Raw genomic sequence first — 16,693 nt, 5'->3', positions numbered from 1 at the left:
GCCGGACATATAAGCCGATTCGTCATGTGTGTGTATGTTTCCAGCGGCGCGGGCGCAGGCGTGGAATTCGACTGCCATTCTCCTCTTCCGCCGCCGGAGCCCTCCCCCGCATGGGGAAAGGGCAGCGGCAGAAGAGGAGGGCTGTCCTTCCCGAGCGCTCCGCCACAGTACCTATGCCAGTGGCTTTAGTACCTATTACCTTTAGCGACCCAAAGCTATCTAGCGACAGCACGTGCGTCTCAAATAGTTGTAATGAGCCGGTTGCGCAGATGCCCTTTGCGTGAGCGCCTTTGTAACGGCGGTTAAGAAAGTCCGACCGCCACGAAAACGAGCGCAAGTCACGTTGCGTTTCGCAACATGACTCGCAAAACGGAATCTCGTATTTGTACATACGAACATTCAAACGTACATTCAAACATTCGCATGCAACACTATTAAGCGGAACAATTGAGCAATACTATCCAGCAGCATATCAAAGAATGAAACGATCATAAACATTATGCATACTGACCGAGCAGCATTTTCAATTATGGGGTTTTACGTGCCAAAACCACGGTCTGATTATGAGGCACGCCGTAGTGGGGGACTCCGGAATAATTTGGGTCACCTGGGGTTCTTTAGCGTGCACCTAAATTTAAGTATACACCCGTGTTTTCGCATTTCGTCCCCATCCAAATGCGGCCGCCGTGGCCGGGATTTTATCTCGCGATCTCGTGCTTAGCAGCCCAACACCATAGCCACTAAGCAACCACGGCGGGTATAGCAGCATTTTGAACTCGTCCCTTCCTAGCACCGGCGCATTAAAGACACTAAAGAACGCGTTAGCAATACAACGTCAAATGCTATATAAAACAATGAACTCCGGACCACCACAAAAAATAGAAAATCACCGCGTTATACACATGCCTCCACAGCTCTACCGACATCAGCAAGCGCTGCTGTGACAGTAAGGAAAAAAACGGGCGTAACTAAAGCAGAAAGTATCATTCTTGCTACGCTGAGTTTGATATCTCGCAATTCTGATTTAAGCGCGGGAAACATAAGCAGTACCCAAAGCATTTTCAAGTAGAATGCATCAGCATAATTATTAATGCAGTACTATACTACCCAATTTCTTAATCAGACAGCACTATTTTTTTTGTGTATGAATGCACTCTTCGTGGCTATAAATAAAGGTTTGTCTAGGCTTTGTATATAGGTTAATTGGCGTTCGTCAGCGATGGCACGATCTCTATCAAAATGCACCGGTCTGTTGTCCCTGAGAAGACGGTTAGGAGATTGAAACGAATCGGTGTTTTAACAAGAAAGAGATTGCTTTTAAACATAATGGTGGAAAGCAAAAGCAAGAGAGCTCGGAATGTTTCAATTCACGTCTTGGAATGAGAAGAGGCGCTGTGAAAAACAATATCTAGTGTGAGAACTTGAAAAATGGAGCTCTCGTTGGCGAAAAAAGGCAAAAAAGAACTGATGGATTAAATGAAACTAGGAAGATAAAGAGAGGCTCACTATTCCTGCCCGACCCCATAACGTCGCAGCTCTTTTAAGAGCGTGTGATGGATCTCGTTAACGCCACCAAAGCAGCATGAAGCTTTCTTCGTGAAAAGCCTTAACGTGGATGAGATACACTAAATTTTTAATACTGAATTAGGTACAGCGGTTTCCCTAATATCATCCACAATATACTTCAATCTTCCCGAAACCATGTCAATATACCCTTTACTCTTTTCGCTCAAGATCTGTCCGAAAATTTCCACAAAAGTTCTCCTAGTGCATACAATGCATCCAATGTCCTAATAATAGTGCAGTAAATTTAGTACCCTTCTCGTGATCGAAAAGGCTTGGGTTCGATCCCGCGGAAGAGTTTACTTTATTTCATCGCTTACTTATTCCTTTAGAGAGGACCGCGTGGACATCGTGCCACAAGCAATGACGCCGTGACCACTCCAAAGGTGCTCAATATATAGGGACGTAAAAGACAAATGAATACTGACACATCAGGTCACGTAAGTGTAGCAGAAGCGGATCGTTCGTCGCGTGACGATCAGCTCGAGCGGCTTAAGTACGTACACTCATTCATCACCGAATCCGTAGACCGCGCAAAAAAGATATTTGCGTATCATTACAAGCCTTTACGCACATGTGCACATGTAAAGGGACCGCCTTGAAATCTGAAATCGCGAGTCTCTGAACAACTAGTTGTTGCAACGTTTGAATTTTTTTTTTCTTTTTTCTTAAGCGCACTAGTGGTTATCCACGCCTGACGTAGCGAAGGAAAACAGCCCGCTGAAGTAGGCGGGGCTGCCAGATCTCTTGAGATCCGCTTTGCAAACAACGCTTGCTAGCAGAGCGGAAAGTGGCCATTATCGCGTCTGCTCTCGCCTGCGCTACGGTTCTTCTACTGCGAATCTGCAGAACAGAACAACCCGGTACTCGGCGTCCTGGAACGGGAGTCACACTCGCCTGCATTAGCGGGCGCGCCGTTTACCGACGGCAACAGTGCAGAGAGATACAACACATGCTAGATGCTTAGTTCAGAGGGGGCAACAACAATAAAGATGTAGCAGTTGCATTCGTGTCGCTTGTTAGAAAGGGAGGAGAAACTCGAGGGCCAACTTGATCTATAGTCTACATACCGGTATTACAATCTCTTTTATTGCATTTGTATTTTAATAGGATCGAGCTACGCCGACCGTGTGTCTGCCTTTCTGTGAAGACGGCACGAAAGAAAACCACAACAAGGAGAAAAGACCACAGATGTCGTTTGATTTTATTTCAAATCGTGCGCTCTAAATGCGAATAGCATTTTATGCGAGAGGGGCTAGAAAAACAACTGCTGGTGAATCGTTTAAGGTATTAGTAATTTATGTCACTACAGTTTCCTTCCATCTCGGTGAGTTGCTTACGCATTTAACAATGGTTTGTGCGTGTAATAATGCGTGCGTGTAATTCTTTTTCAAGTTTTGTGCCACGACAAGATCAAAGTACAGTTTCTAGATCTAGTTACATTCCCGGCGATACCCAGTAACGCCTCCTCAATGAAACCTACCTTGAATTCATTATGGGCCACGTTTGTATTGAAGTTTCTTACTACTGTACCTCAAATACTACAATGGATGTACTGAGACTTGTACCGAATTAGTTTATTAATTACTGACAAGCTTCTCGCTCATGCCACAGAAATCGGTCAAGTCAGTTTCAATTGTGTGATATGCACGGAAATTGGTTTCTTGCATATACATTTGTTCTCAAGTGCGAACATTCCGGCGTTTGTGCCATATACGTTAAGGCTCTATAGTGATTCGATCGACGCCTAAGTACTCGTACATTCTCAACCCGTATAAATTACACCCGTCGTGGTTGCTTAGTGGTTATGGTGTTGGGCGGCCAAGCACGAGGTCGAGGAATCAAATCCCGGCCACGGCGGCCGCATTTCGATGGGGCGAAATGCACAAAACACCCGTGTACTTAGATTTGGGTGCACGTTCAAGAACACCATGTGGTCCAAATTAATCCGGAGTCCCCCACTACGGCGTGCCTCATATTCAAATGGCGGTTTTGGCACGTAAAATCCCAAGAATTTTTCATCATCATCAGCAGCAGCAGCAGCCTATATTTATGTCTACTGCAGGCCGAAGGCATCTCCCTGTGGTCTCCAATTGCCCCTGTCTCGCGCTAGCTGATTCCAACTTGGGCCTGCAAATTTCCTAACTTCATCATCCCCACCTAGTTTTCTGTCGTCCTCGACTGCGCTTCCCTTCTCTTGGCACCCGTTCTGTAACTCTAATGGTCCATCGGTTATCTACCCTACGCCCAGCCGGGGTTATCTACCCAGAATTCTTATCCCGTATCAATTTTAAAGTGGGCTTCCGCACGGGAAGCCTGGTGATACCTGTAGATCATGGCCCATATTCATAAACATAAGTGTTCTGTGGGACTGGCCTTCGCAGCGACTGTTGTGTTGCTATACTGCCGATCGCTATCACGAGCTGCGGGCGCCCGAACACCAGTTAATCAGGACATCTGTTCCGAAGTTTCATGAATATGGGCGCATATTATTTGCAAGCGCATCACTGAACGTGTGTGCAAATTGTCCTTCACTGTAGCTGGAACTTTAGATACGCGTTAATAGCGTGGAAGTAGCATTACTGGCACTTCAGCATAGTAGCGTTACCTCTGCTTCACGTCGACGACTATGTTCAATTAATTGCTCCCGGCTGTGATTTGTCTGCCACCGTGCATCGGGCATCGCACGTGCATAGCTAGAATTTCATGATCTCACCATACGTGTTTGGATCTCACCAAACAGGTTCATAGGTGCCGGGTGTGCCGACTTTGGCGGTCCGTTTATATACCCCGTAAGTGTTGGCACATTGCCAACAGTCAAGATATGGTCCTGCATATACGTATATCTTGCTGATCTAAAGCACAGGCACTCCACTATCCTGATACTCTTGTCATATAGCGCTGACACATACCGTCTCACACAGAGCGTCCAGAACGGAGTGCACGTGCATGCGACAGTATACGGTTTCTTTTTTTTCTTCTTTTTTATTGCAAGCTTTAGGGGCGAATGTTTACGCGGCGTACCTCACGATACTGTACACCTGTGAATCAAGCAGTGTCGTCGCCTGCTGCAGATGTTGTGCACGTTACAACACAACTTGTGCGACAGCCGCGCTTTTAGTTCTCTATTCAACTTTATGGAGTAGCGAAGCAGTTTTCAATGGTGCTTCTCCGAAAATATTAAATTTGAACCAAGCGAAAAAGGTTTATCCCTGTTACCAAAGTTTGTACAATACGCTACGCAAATCTTCATCCAGCCGTTGGCTAACATTGAGTAATACAAAAATGTTTTATTTCAGTAACGCGATTTGTTGGCATATCTATATTACTTTCTGCTAACGCATATGAATACAACACACTCACCATGAAAACTCAATTATTAGTGCTTCATCGTTTCAGGCAAAGTGAGGGTGCGGGCGTCTTACGACTGATGAGGGCAATTACCTATTGAAAGTGAGGGCGAATAGGGTAGAGTTAACATTACAACGTTACATGTGCTAGCTGAAAACGATATTTTCAAGCCGCCCCCCCCCCCCCCCCTCTTTTTTTTTTTTTTTTTTTGCTTTAAGTGAAGGTCAGCTTCCTCTAAACCCCAGAAAAAGTACTGTCAATCCTCACAGCGCCCTAAATGGTGAAAGTACTGAAAGTTGTGCGAGTTGGTAGCTATTCATTATGGAACTGCAACGCACACACAATAAACGAGGACACAAGGCGAAGGTAACACACAAGCGCTTGTGTGTTACCTTTGCCTTGTAGATGTGTTCTCGTTTCTTGTGTGTGTGCTACAGTTCCATAATTAACGCCCTAAATAATTTAACTTAATGGCGTTTCTACAGCCAGTTTCGCTTTCGTTTCTTCTGTGGGCACGTTGGAGCAGAACATTGTGACGTTTTGACACTCGCCCCGGCTCGCTCGGTCGTCCGCTATGCTGCTACACTGGCTCTTACAACGACTAGCAGCATACGAGGCGACCGAGCGAGCCGGAGCAAGTGACAAAATGTCGTAATGTCCTGCTTCCAACGTGACCCCACACTGTGTCATGACGTCACGACAGAGTATCCTCCTGGGAAACTAAACCAAAACTGGCTGCATCAAAGTTATTACAATTAATTATTTACGGCACTCCGAGGTTTTCCACTGTAATTTATAGAGTTTAAAGGTCTATTACTTTCATTTAACGCAAAAAAAGAAAGAAAAAAAGAAAGAATATTCGAAAATATCATGTCAGTACAACTTTAACTTAAGAGGGACAGAGAAGAACGCCAGAAATGAAGCCATTCGCCTGCCTCTGGTTGCCACTAGAACGAATTGGTGAAGAATGCAAGCGAATTCACACCGGTCCTGTTTCTTCTAAAATGCCGTGAAGATAAGGAAAGATAACCGCCTACATTAAGTATGTAGCTCAACAAGGGGGAACCGTTTCTCGTGCTGCCTGCATGAATAGCAGGAAGACATAAAACATGCTGGCTGGAGTAGAACGGGCGTGTTTTCTACAACAACAGGAAACGAGAAAGGAATAAAAAGTAAAAAGGAGTTGGAGAGAGAGCGCGCGGCCCGAAATGGCTTGCAGTGCATTGACGCCGTTACATAAAGAGACATACGCTGTGAGCACTGCTCGACGTGAGTACTCGTTACATTGGTCGGCGCTGGGAGTCTTATTTTGCCTTCTTAAACACAAACCTAGGCGTGCTGGAAATGAATCAACCTTTTCCCGCTACGCACAAAGCGTGATTCAAAAGTTTTGGGACTAGTGCTGCCATTTGAATTGTAAAAAAAGAAAAAGAAATTAAATTCTGGGGTCTTGCGTGCCAAAACCGCGATATGATTATGAGGAATGCCAATAATTTTTGACCGCCTGGGGTTCTTTAACGTGCGCCCAAATCTTGAGTAAACGAGCGTTTTTTATTATTATTATTTTTTTTTATTTGGTCCCATCGAAATGAGGCCACTGCAGGCGGGATCGCAACCCCAACTTCGAACTCAGCAGCAAAACGCCGCGGCCACTGGGCTACCGCGGCAAGTCCATTTGGATTGTAGTCGCGTGCTTCGACGCCAGATGTTCGCACTGCATACCTTACTTGGGTTTTAGAACTTTTCATGCAGGTATAGCGCACGTTCGGGGTTATTGCGTGAGCCTCTTTGGTGTAGTTCATACGACAACTGACCATTTTCGTAGTGTATTAGAAACGGAACAATGAACTCCATCAAGTTTTCCTTAGGACACCAGGTAGTTACACGTGTAGCTGTTCCACGTGTAGTAGTTCCACTAGGTAGTTCCAGCTTTAGCCACTATTCAACAAGTGTTTGGTGAAGGCAGCCTGAGTCGTCCCAGTGTAATTCTTTGATTAGGGTCAATGGACTTGCACTGTGACCGAAAACCGAGGGAGGCCAGCCGCACAGCCCCTCACATAGCCACCGCGATTTCAGCAGTTGGCTCGCAGTCTTCAATAGCTGCGCATAAAGATTCGGTCACAGTAGTTCAAACGGCCCGTTTCACCCACTGCTGTGACATATACCTGTAGCTGCGGGCAAATGTGCGAAACTGCCTCTGAATTCGGAAAGAACAGCACTGACTGGTGCATCACGACAACGCTTCCCGCCTCGTATTTCTTCACTACCCCCAGAAACAGAAATCCATTTGACTTCAGTATCTTTCCCTGCCAATCCTGATCATCTGGGTCCGCATTAAAAAAAATTGTTCGTACGCTACGCTGGTTCGTAAGACATTTGTCAATGGTAATGTCAAGTATATATTTATTTTATGCCCCCATCCCGCCTTCATCCTGCAGTGGCCAATAACAACCTGATGATGATGTTCATGATTCAGCGAATCAGATCTGCTAATTACAGACAGCGTTTACAAGCGCAAAACTTGGTCAATTCGATCTGTCCCTGATTTGTGTGCCGACGGTTCTTCTTTCTCTCAACGCAATCTTCAAATACCGCCTCTTTGACGCGACTGACAGTAACGACGGCTGCTCATAACGTAATTCATGTATATGCACCTGAAAGGACATCGAAAGTAATGGCCGCCAACAGACTTTTTTCCAGAGTTTTTGGCGCCATTGCCGAGAATTTTATACCACAAATAGATATTTGAAGAATGGCGACAGCACGAACGCGCGTAAAAGGCAGAAAGAAACAGCTTTTGAATATCACTTGGTGGCAACAATATAGGCCTGGGTCACCATATATATATATATATATATATATATATATATATATATATATAGAGAGAGAGAGAGAGAGAGAGAGAGAGAGAGAGAGATGAGAGAGTAAGGACGCGTTTCTCTTTTTCAACAAACATTATGCGGACCTAATTGGTTGTTTGTAACCACGTGGGGAAGGCACTTTGTGTGAGACACCTATAGAGTACAATTTACAGGTGCCCTGAATTCAAGCGCGTCTGCCTATTAACGATCTACATATGCGAATCGTGGCCTACTGAGGAAGCTTCCTGTTCGAGGTGTCCCGCAGAAAGGACCAGTTGTAAAAGGGGTCACAGGCACGTGCGTGGGACAGGTATTTCGTCGTCCGTCTCATGACCGCATGCTTCATAACTGACTGCTCCCTTATGAATTTGAGTTGATCCGCAAGTGCGCTGAGTACAATTGTAACGCAGTGTGAGGACCTCACGGATGTCAAATACAGCTGTGCTACAGCTCTAACCTTTTTGTATTCGTCATTATTCCAGCCGCACACTTTGTCCACGCTGAAATGTTACGTACAGGGTTCATTTGCGTTTCGTAATATTTTTTTTTACGGCAATGACACAGAATTGTTACGGAAGTTCCACAATAATGGAACGAAAAGCATATCAGGGTAACGGACAGCTTGTGAAGATGTCGCGCTACAAGCGTCTCCTTTCTCATATAAACCGTACAAGTACTTACAAGCACCCAGTGATGAACAGCGCGTGATATGCACCGACCTATTTATGTTCTAAGCGTCATTTCAAAGCACGCCGTCAATACGTTCAGGGCGTCCAGAAGAAGCGAGAAGTCGCGAAGGAGGCCACCTATACCGCGTTTGCAAATACATGCATATCGCCTCCGTATAGGAACGCGACGACCAGAGCGACCGAAAATTGATCCCACGGCCTTGTCTCCGAGCGGCCCGGAATGATGCTCCCACGGCATAACGTCGCAGGCACCTTTAGACCTTGAAGCGCAAGCAAGCACCGATGCAGATGGTCAAGTCGGAAAGGAAACAAAACAACAACAGCTACAGCAACGGAAAAAAAAAGTAGAAGCTGGGTCAGTGCGGCGGTGTTGAAGAAGAAAGTCCTTGGATCGCCGCCGCCGCGTAATGGAGTCACAGGGACAATGGAATCGTAACGGCGATAATAACCCGCGTAAGAAGACGTGTGAAACTCAGAAAAGAAGCAGCGAATGCACAGAAAAAGAAAAGAGGGAAGGCAATGAGAGCGAGAAGCAACAAGAGCAACGATCAGCGTGACCCGGAGAGAGAGGCAAACGGGATCGGAGGAGGAAGGTATACGAGACCGTACGTATACATGCAGGTAAGGATGCTGATGATGCCCCGAGGAAAAAATGAGAGAGAGAGAGAAGCAAATAAGCGAGAATGCGCGTGGACGCTACTGCCGGCGCGCGCATCTTTCTCCTCGCCGCAAGATGAGGAGCGGCGCTTTTGGCGGCGGGCGGCGCCCGTAATGGTTCGCCCGCCCGCTCGCGCCGCCACAGGCGCGTGTGCAGTGTGCATGATGTGCTCGGCGGCCGCGCGGCCGAATTCAGCGAGCTGGCGCATTCTCATCTGACGCAGGAACCCGCCGCCCAAGCTGAAGAACCCGGCCGAGTGGTCCGATGACTTCAACGATTTCCTCTCAGTGTGAGTATAGCGTGTTCTTCTCATCTACTCTGCATGCCTGCTTCGCGTTCGTTTTGCGGCACTTTGTGCAGTGTAGACCGGTACACACCTGCTCGTATATTGCGCGAGTGGGCAGAGTTGGGATGGGCTTAGCAGTTTCACTTTGACGATGGACCGTCTCTCAAGCGCATTGCGATGTCGACAAACAGTAAAGTTTGGCCTTGTGTTCTCAGTTTATTACTTGCTACTGCAGTTATCACGTAAACTAGGATATGCGAACAAAATTAACCTCATACTTATGTGGTGCGCATTTCTTATTTGACAGCTGAGGAGGCGGCGAGAACACGCACAGAAGCTGGCGGTGGCTCCTGGGCACTTGTGCCCCGTTCCGTATCTTTTAGGCTCTGGCTACAGACCCAAGAAATCGCAGTCGGACGGGATATATTGATTTCGAGGTGGCAGTACTCAAGAATATAGTAGCTTGCGTATCCGTAAGATCTCCCGTGCATCTGATGCCCCTCAAAGAGACAAATATAACTTAATTTTCCAGGATCACGTCGTGTGGATGCTCTAGACGTGGATTCTACTGATATTCACCACCTTAACGTTACGCACTTATTCGCGTGGCTCATGCATGATCGAGTGCAGGTCATAAATCTTACACCGTTCACACGAGTCGGAAACCTCGCAAAAAAAAATTACTGTTGAAACTCGATTTAACGAAGGGATGACCACGCTAGAATTATTTCGTTAAACCGGGAAGTTCGTAAAATTGAGAAAGGGATTTTTCGGGCCTTCGAAATAAAAAATTGTAACGCAGCGACACCCGAAAGTTACCGCGGCATTCTATTTGCCGCTAACCCACTCCTGCGCGTGTGAAAAGTCCGCGAGGGCAGCCCGAATTGCTTGTGCGATGTGCGATGCAGGCCAGGTAGACGGTCACGTGAAGCTATGACAGGTTGCCGATATGCAAAGACGCGAGCACAACGACCGTAACTAAAGCGCGGAGATGTTTTAACGCGATAGCGTTAGAGCGGACGCTCAAAGAAAACCCCGTCTGTGTCAAAATTAGAAATCAATCACCACTTTTTTAAAAACTCATTTCTTTCAAGAAAAACTTCGTTAAAGTTGGTTTGGTGGCCATTAGTTTCGTTAATTCGGGTTGATGACAACATTGAACCCTATGGGTACCTGGCGGGGAATGGAAGTTTCTTCGTTAGATCGGGAACTTCGTAAAATCGGGTTTTGTTAGGTAGAGTTTTGACTGCATAATGTTATTGCAACGAGAAGAACGATCGATAAATGCCCTTTCTATTAGAGAGATAGAAAATTCACACAGGAGATTATGAGAAATCCTTCACGTTTTCCCATTGACGATGAAAGGTTCGCCGTCAGCAGCCGCGCAAATCGGTTCGACGTAAGGTCATTTTCAGAGAGCTAGATATTGAGACGATTCTATCGCGTTTATAAGCGAGATAAGCACGAATCTAATGACACTGTACGGATGTGAAACAAAAGTTTGCTCAAAGTTCTCAAAGGAATATATGCATAAATCTGAGTAAGGCGAGCATTTCTTTATCCAAAATGAATTGCCTTAGTCGATGTGACTTCACGGCTTGCAGACTTCAAGTTTCTTGACCAAAGCGCAATGCCCGCAATAGCAGAAAACATTGTTTGGCCCTTTTGTTCTGAAGGCTTTAAAAACTTGGAGCGACAGTCAACCGCTTGAAAGCACGAGAGAGAAACAGCCCAGCTGAAGTTCTATTAGTCATCCTGTGACTTTCGGGGAGAACAAGTAGTCTTTCTGTTGCTCTTGTTCAACTAAAGGAACGCAATCAGGCAGGATTGCGTTCACACTACGGCAAGCCGCACGCCAAAGTGTCTCGTCTCAGGGTTTGCACCAGCACGTGCATATAGCAGAGCAGAAGCAAGTTAACAGGTGCAGCGCGATGTCGTTCTATTTTTAGGCACCACGTAAGTACATACGGTGTCGAGAAAGCCGCGATGCATTGGAACCACATAGCCAACCATGAGGCAGGCATTGGAGAAAATTAGTTTTCCCGCTAGACGCTAACGCGCGTCGCTTATAACGCGGTTGCGCCGATGAGAGGGTGCGCGCGCAGACGTATAATAATGTCCCGCGCCTTCCCGGCGCGGTCCGCACAAGAAGAAGGCGGCGGTGAAGTACTGGTTTTGTATAAAGGCTTGAATCGGGGCCACCTACTTCGCGAGTCGGAGGAGCCGGGCGCGGCTCGACTGAGACGCGTTTTTTTCACGGCGGCATGCTCTTCTTCGCACCTGGTCGCAGAATTAATCCCAGCGGGGGACCGTGTTCCACGTTTCCTCTCGAACGCTGGTGGTATTGGAACTGGCGCGTTCACATCCTATATAGGTACACTTTCCGTGTCCTTTCCTGCGCCCTGATCTGTCCGCGCTTAATGTAAACTTCGAAGTCATCGAACATAAAATTGAGCGTGACCGCGCTCTGCGTGTCTTGTACAGAGCTCAACACACATGTCTAGAACATACTCGCGAGGGCCAAAACAGCTACGAAAGCTTAAGGCGACAACCAGGTCGAGGGAAATCAATGGAAACCGTAAATTTAGTCACGCAAGCTCACATATACAGCCGATTTTAGACCACATGTCATCATCAGATTCGCCAGTGCAGTCCTGCGAACGTGGTTCGAGTGTTCTAGAGATGTGTGTTGACCTCTGCACGCCCATATAGTGTGCACTGCTACGCGCCTAGAGTTCAGCAGGATCGCCGAACTTGAGCAAGCTCAAGACCTTGGTGGTCTTCCATTCGGTAACAGTCTCCAAATCCGCGAAGTTTTGCAGACAAACAAACCACTTAGCTTGGAGCAAGAATTTACCGCGGTGCCCGAAAAAAAAAAAGTGAAAATGACGGCCGCGTTTCTTGAGTGTCCAAGCGTTAACTTCCCAAGCGTTAAATTCAAGTACTATTCAATTTAGTTGTAGGTATACGCTGTAGCTACAATCCGTCTCACCAACTGCAGCAAAGGGCAGGGCCCATGTCAGCCAATTAGCAACGAGAGCCGGTTGTGTCCTCTGAGAAGGGAGAGGCGCTCGCTCATTATGCGCCACTAATGCTTCCGTGAAGCCATAGCGTTTAGTAGGCGTCCCGCCGAGGGCGATCAAAGGCGCACAATAGGCGAACCCTTCTTCCGGCTCTTTTCTGGCTGGTTGACGCGACCCGCAGCTTTCGCCGCACTGCACGGAACTGGTGAGACAGAGCATCGATTGAAGTGTCGCCTATATAGGCGCAATCACGTGCGGACCTGCGGTGTGAGACCTTATTTCTGTGCATTGAAGGTTCGCGGAGGATATCTGACCCAACACGATGAAGGTTAAGCAGCGTGTATTTCCCACGGCAACTTTGACAACACCGCTATTTCGGTCTTCGATCGCTTCCTTCGAGTATCTGTGCTCTTTCACTTCCTTCCGTTGCGACACAAATTTATATTATTGCGGTCGTAAAATTGTTGCACCACTATTATTTTTTATATTAAGAATAACAAGAGCTAACATTACTAACGCTACCTTGTCGTAACGTCCCAATGTGGTTTCAGCGTCAAACATCAGCTGGTACAGCATCCCTTAGAGCCGAGAAGTGCGGCTAAGAGAAATATAGAAGAGTCTATATTTTAGAAATGCTAGATCCTCAATGTTTCTTACAGTTGCCTAGAAGGCAAGAAAGCAGCGTAAAAGAGAAAGTATAAATGCAGCATGTATTACGGAAGCACATTTTTTTTTTTATGAAGACTTTATTATAAGAAAGCAGCAGTCATGGCCTTTTATGTTAAGCCACGGTCAACACTAATTTAACTTTCCAGGTCACGGCACTGCTATATGGTGTCAAAGCGCTCTTTAAGAAACCCTCGAGACGGTGGCGACGGATGTCCCTCTAGGTAATATTATAAGAAACCGTATGGTTACCTCGTTCGCTCAAGGAATAAGAACTTCACGCACCATGACAGAGCTTTCTCGTTGTGAGCGTAGTGAAGTTCGCAATCTTGTGATTGCTAAAGCTTAGAAAAAAGCAACAAAAACAACACAACAGTAGTACGCTGTGAAGCGTTTACATTTTTTTTTTTTTTTGTAGTGTTGTCGAAACTCTTGAGGACAACAGCGTTCTCTGACTCCCGCAGGTGCTTGGTTAAGGATTACGAGAAGAGGCCCTTGATGTCGGACCTGATGAACCACAAGTTCATCGCTCAGGTCCCAAAGCATCCTGAAGAGGTACCTAGTAGACTTTCTTCTATATATGCACACGTAACACATTCGAGCTGTGCATCGTTGTTTTCTCTCAAAATTGCGCTGGGCATGAAATATTCATTGCAAATTTCCACGATAAGGGCCTATAATCACCATGTGGCTACCATTTTGTGACCGTGCGAAAATTCAGTAGATGCCATCTACATAGACTAACACTCAAGAAACAGAGCACGGCGAAAATGTGTAAGGCTGCGTTCAGATCACAGCGGCAATTGTCGAAACGAACGCAGATTCACGAGTTTCTATTGATCAGCGCAACAATTCGAGTGCTTTTTGTTAGTGTGACGCCGTAACATTTACAGCCGCTTAGTGCACCTGTTGCCTAAATCGAGCGTAACTGTGACGCATGCCACGTTTAAACGTAAGGCGGCATGCCCACACGACCTCTATGGCCGCGCACTGAGACGTGTCACCTAAATATACGTGTTTTGTGGTCAGATCCGCCAGGAGCTGATGCGGATCCTGAAGGCGCAGCGCAAGGTAGGCTACAGCAAGCGGCTGCCCGAAGTGACCACTAAGCATGGCCAGCTCAAGACCGACCGCAAGTCCAGGCCCACGCCCATCCTCATGGACGACCTGTCCGCCCTCGAGACGCTCACCGAGGTACGTGCACGCTCATACCGCCAGAGCTTGCTTCACAAGATCATTCACACGTCATCCGGCTTTCAAGCACCCTTCTCTGTTAAGTCTCCATATAGCGCACGCGCAACCCGCCATAGCCACGCACTAAACATCGTTCCTTTCAGGACACAATATAGGCTGTTTTAAATTTTCTTTCTTTCCGCTCGCAGTTGAAATTTGGAACAACTTGGATGGTTCGCTACGCGCATTGCCTTTTGCAGAGTTTATTGGGCAATTACCTAACCATGTCGCCTGTTAATCTGTTTGTATAATCGTAGTGTTTGTTCTTTTGTTTGTACTAAAATCTTGTACTCACTCCTGCTATGTCTCGAAATATAGACGGCGGTATTTGTAAATAAATAAATAATAAATAAAAAGGGACCGGTTCCGGCAAGCACGGTGCTGCAAGATAAAGCTTTGCCGATTACCATATTACTTGTGCACCGTGTTGAGATAGCGGGGGAACCATAGAGCATATTTTGCAAGCGTGTCGCAGTCTACACCCAGAGGTGTCAATGAGCATGTATAGTAATCCTACTCGAGGCATTGGGATTTAATGATAGTAAAGAAAACCTCAATGAATATGTGGGGGACATGTAGTAAAGACGGCTGTAGTGTTGGTGGCACAGAGGTAGGGAGCATAAAGAATCGATTCAGGAGCAATGAATTTCATTCAGGGTCAGTGATTTGTTAACGTAAACCGTGGGTCTTTAAGGCCAGGTGACGAGATTGGTGGCATCCGCCACTGCCTTTTTTTTTTTTTTTTTTTTAACACGGGACGCTCATAATATCCATCCTCGTGACACTGGCCCCATCTCTCAAACATTTTGTGCCAGTCCGCTCTTGAAAGAATGATGACCTCCAATCTACCATTTCCTTTGACGCCAGAATGCAAATGCTGATGTTTCCGGGTGAAATCACCCCCCCCCCCCCGCAAGCAATTTGAAAGTGGGCGCCGGAATTGGCATTCAAGGTGTCGCGGCGACCAAACATCTGTTGTGTGGCAGACATTAAATTATTCCGCCATACAACATCGTCAACGGACATGCCAGGTTCAGGCGCTGCGAGTAATCGTTGTTTGAAAACAAATTAAACGTTCCACCTAATATTGCTCACTGTTTGCGCGTGCAAGCGCATTCGGCCACATTGGAGTTACATGCAAGCATTACCATGAGGGAAGCCTATCGTTACAGTCGATCAACCCGATAAAAACGATGAGTCACGCATGGACTTTCCTTCTCTTGTTCATGAATTTTGCTGTGAACGTGATTTGTTACTTTATAATTTTTAGTTGAATTATCTGCTTGCTACAAAACGTTTCCTTTTTTATATTTTTATGAGATACAACAATACTCAGTAATGCGACACCAGAAGCAGGAATTAATGCTTACATTGTTGCCATTATTCACTTCTTCAAGTCCTCGAACTGTAAAGAATTTTGGAAACAAGGAAATGGCGCCGTAATCACAATTATGATCCTAATGCACGTAGCGGAATGCAATCAGCAAGAAAAATTTAGATTCAAAGGCAGATTTAAGACGGCGTGCTTGATAGACTGAACAAATCGTCCGCTATTAGAATAGCATCGAACGTCCGGGCAACAGGCCACAAATGCGCTGCTTTCAGTTGCTTGCCGAAGCAGTGTTACGAGCGCTACGCTTAAATTGCGTGCGCTCTTATAGTCTTCGTGCTTATTTCCTTTCTTTTTCTACCTCTTCCCTGCCCTCGCGCAGAGTAGTCAATTAAACTACCTCTGGTTAATGTTTCCCTGCCTGCTGCACCTCATTTCTCGCTTCTCTCTCACTCTTTATATCAGAAAAAAAATGATGCCGGCTGTTAAACTTTGTTTGGTCTAATGGTCAGCTTGATAGGATGATGGTGAGATAAGCACGATCGACCGAATTTCATCGCGAGATGGAGGACAGAAAATGGAAGGGTTGGGTGAGTAACGGTGGCAATTAGCCGCCTGCATGCGTACATCTCTTTCTGGTCATCTCTGGTTCGGCAACGTTTCTTTGTGCAGGCGTTGAAAGTCGTGGAACCGTAAGAGCCTTTTGTGCGACTGTAATGCTCAAAGCAACCGGAACGTTTCGCAATCAGGTCATTTTGCAGGACGCCAGGAGGCAGCACGTCGTGTGTTTAATTGCGGCTTACAGAAGCGTTTCGTGTGAGCCCAGAGACCTATTTATATGAATCGTCTGTTTGCGGAGTTGTCTAGCAGCCCATGGGCCACCTATAATACGGACGAGACATTCACGAAACCGAAGCTAATGCCCGGTACTCCGAGAAAAAAAAAAGTGCTCGTGCGCTCCCGTGAGATAAGTTTACGAGCACGCTTATGCAGCCTTTTTAGATATTATTGTCGTTCGAATTGTAAAAGCAAT

General features: G+C 46.4%; 1 protein-coding gene across 3 annotated transcripts in view; it reads left to right on the top strand.

Annotated features, from left to right (window-relative positions):
* LOC119442382 (myosin-IIIb) overlaps positions 1-16,693 on the top strand; it is a 149,081-nt gene that overhangs the window by 102,999 nt on the left and 29,389 nt on the right. For all 3 annotated transcript variants that reach the window (XM_049662111.1, XM_037707241.2, XM_037707240.2), the window contains exons 10-12: positions 9,346-9,411; positions 13,562-13,652; positions 14,127-14,291. In XM_049662111.1, coding sequence (XP_049518068.1) covers positions 9,346-9,411; positions 13,562-13,652; positions 14,127-14,291 — 322 coding nt within the window. The remainder of the gene's footprint in view (positions 1-9,345; positions 9,412-13,561; positions 13,653-14,126; positions 14,292-16,693) is intronic.

The sequence above is a fragment of the Dermacentor silvarum genome, chromosome 2 (assembly GCF_013339745.2).
Source record: "Dermacentor silvarum isolate Dsil-2018 chromosome 2, BIME_Dsil_1.4, whole genome shotgun sequence".
NCBI classification, from domain to species: Eukaryota; Metazoa; Arthropoda; class Arachnida; order Ixodida; family Ixodidae; genus Dermacentor; species Dermacentor silvarum.
This window is presented reverse-complemented; position numbering and strand designations above follow the sequence as displayed.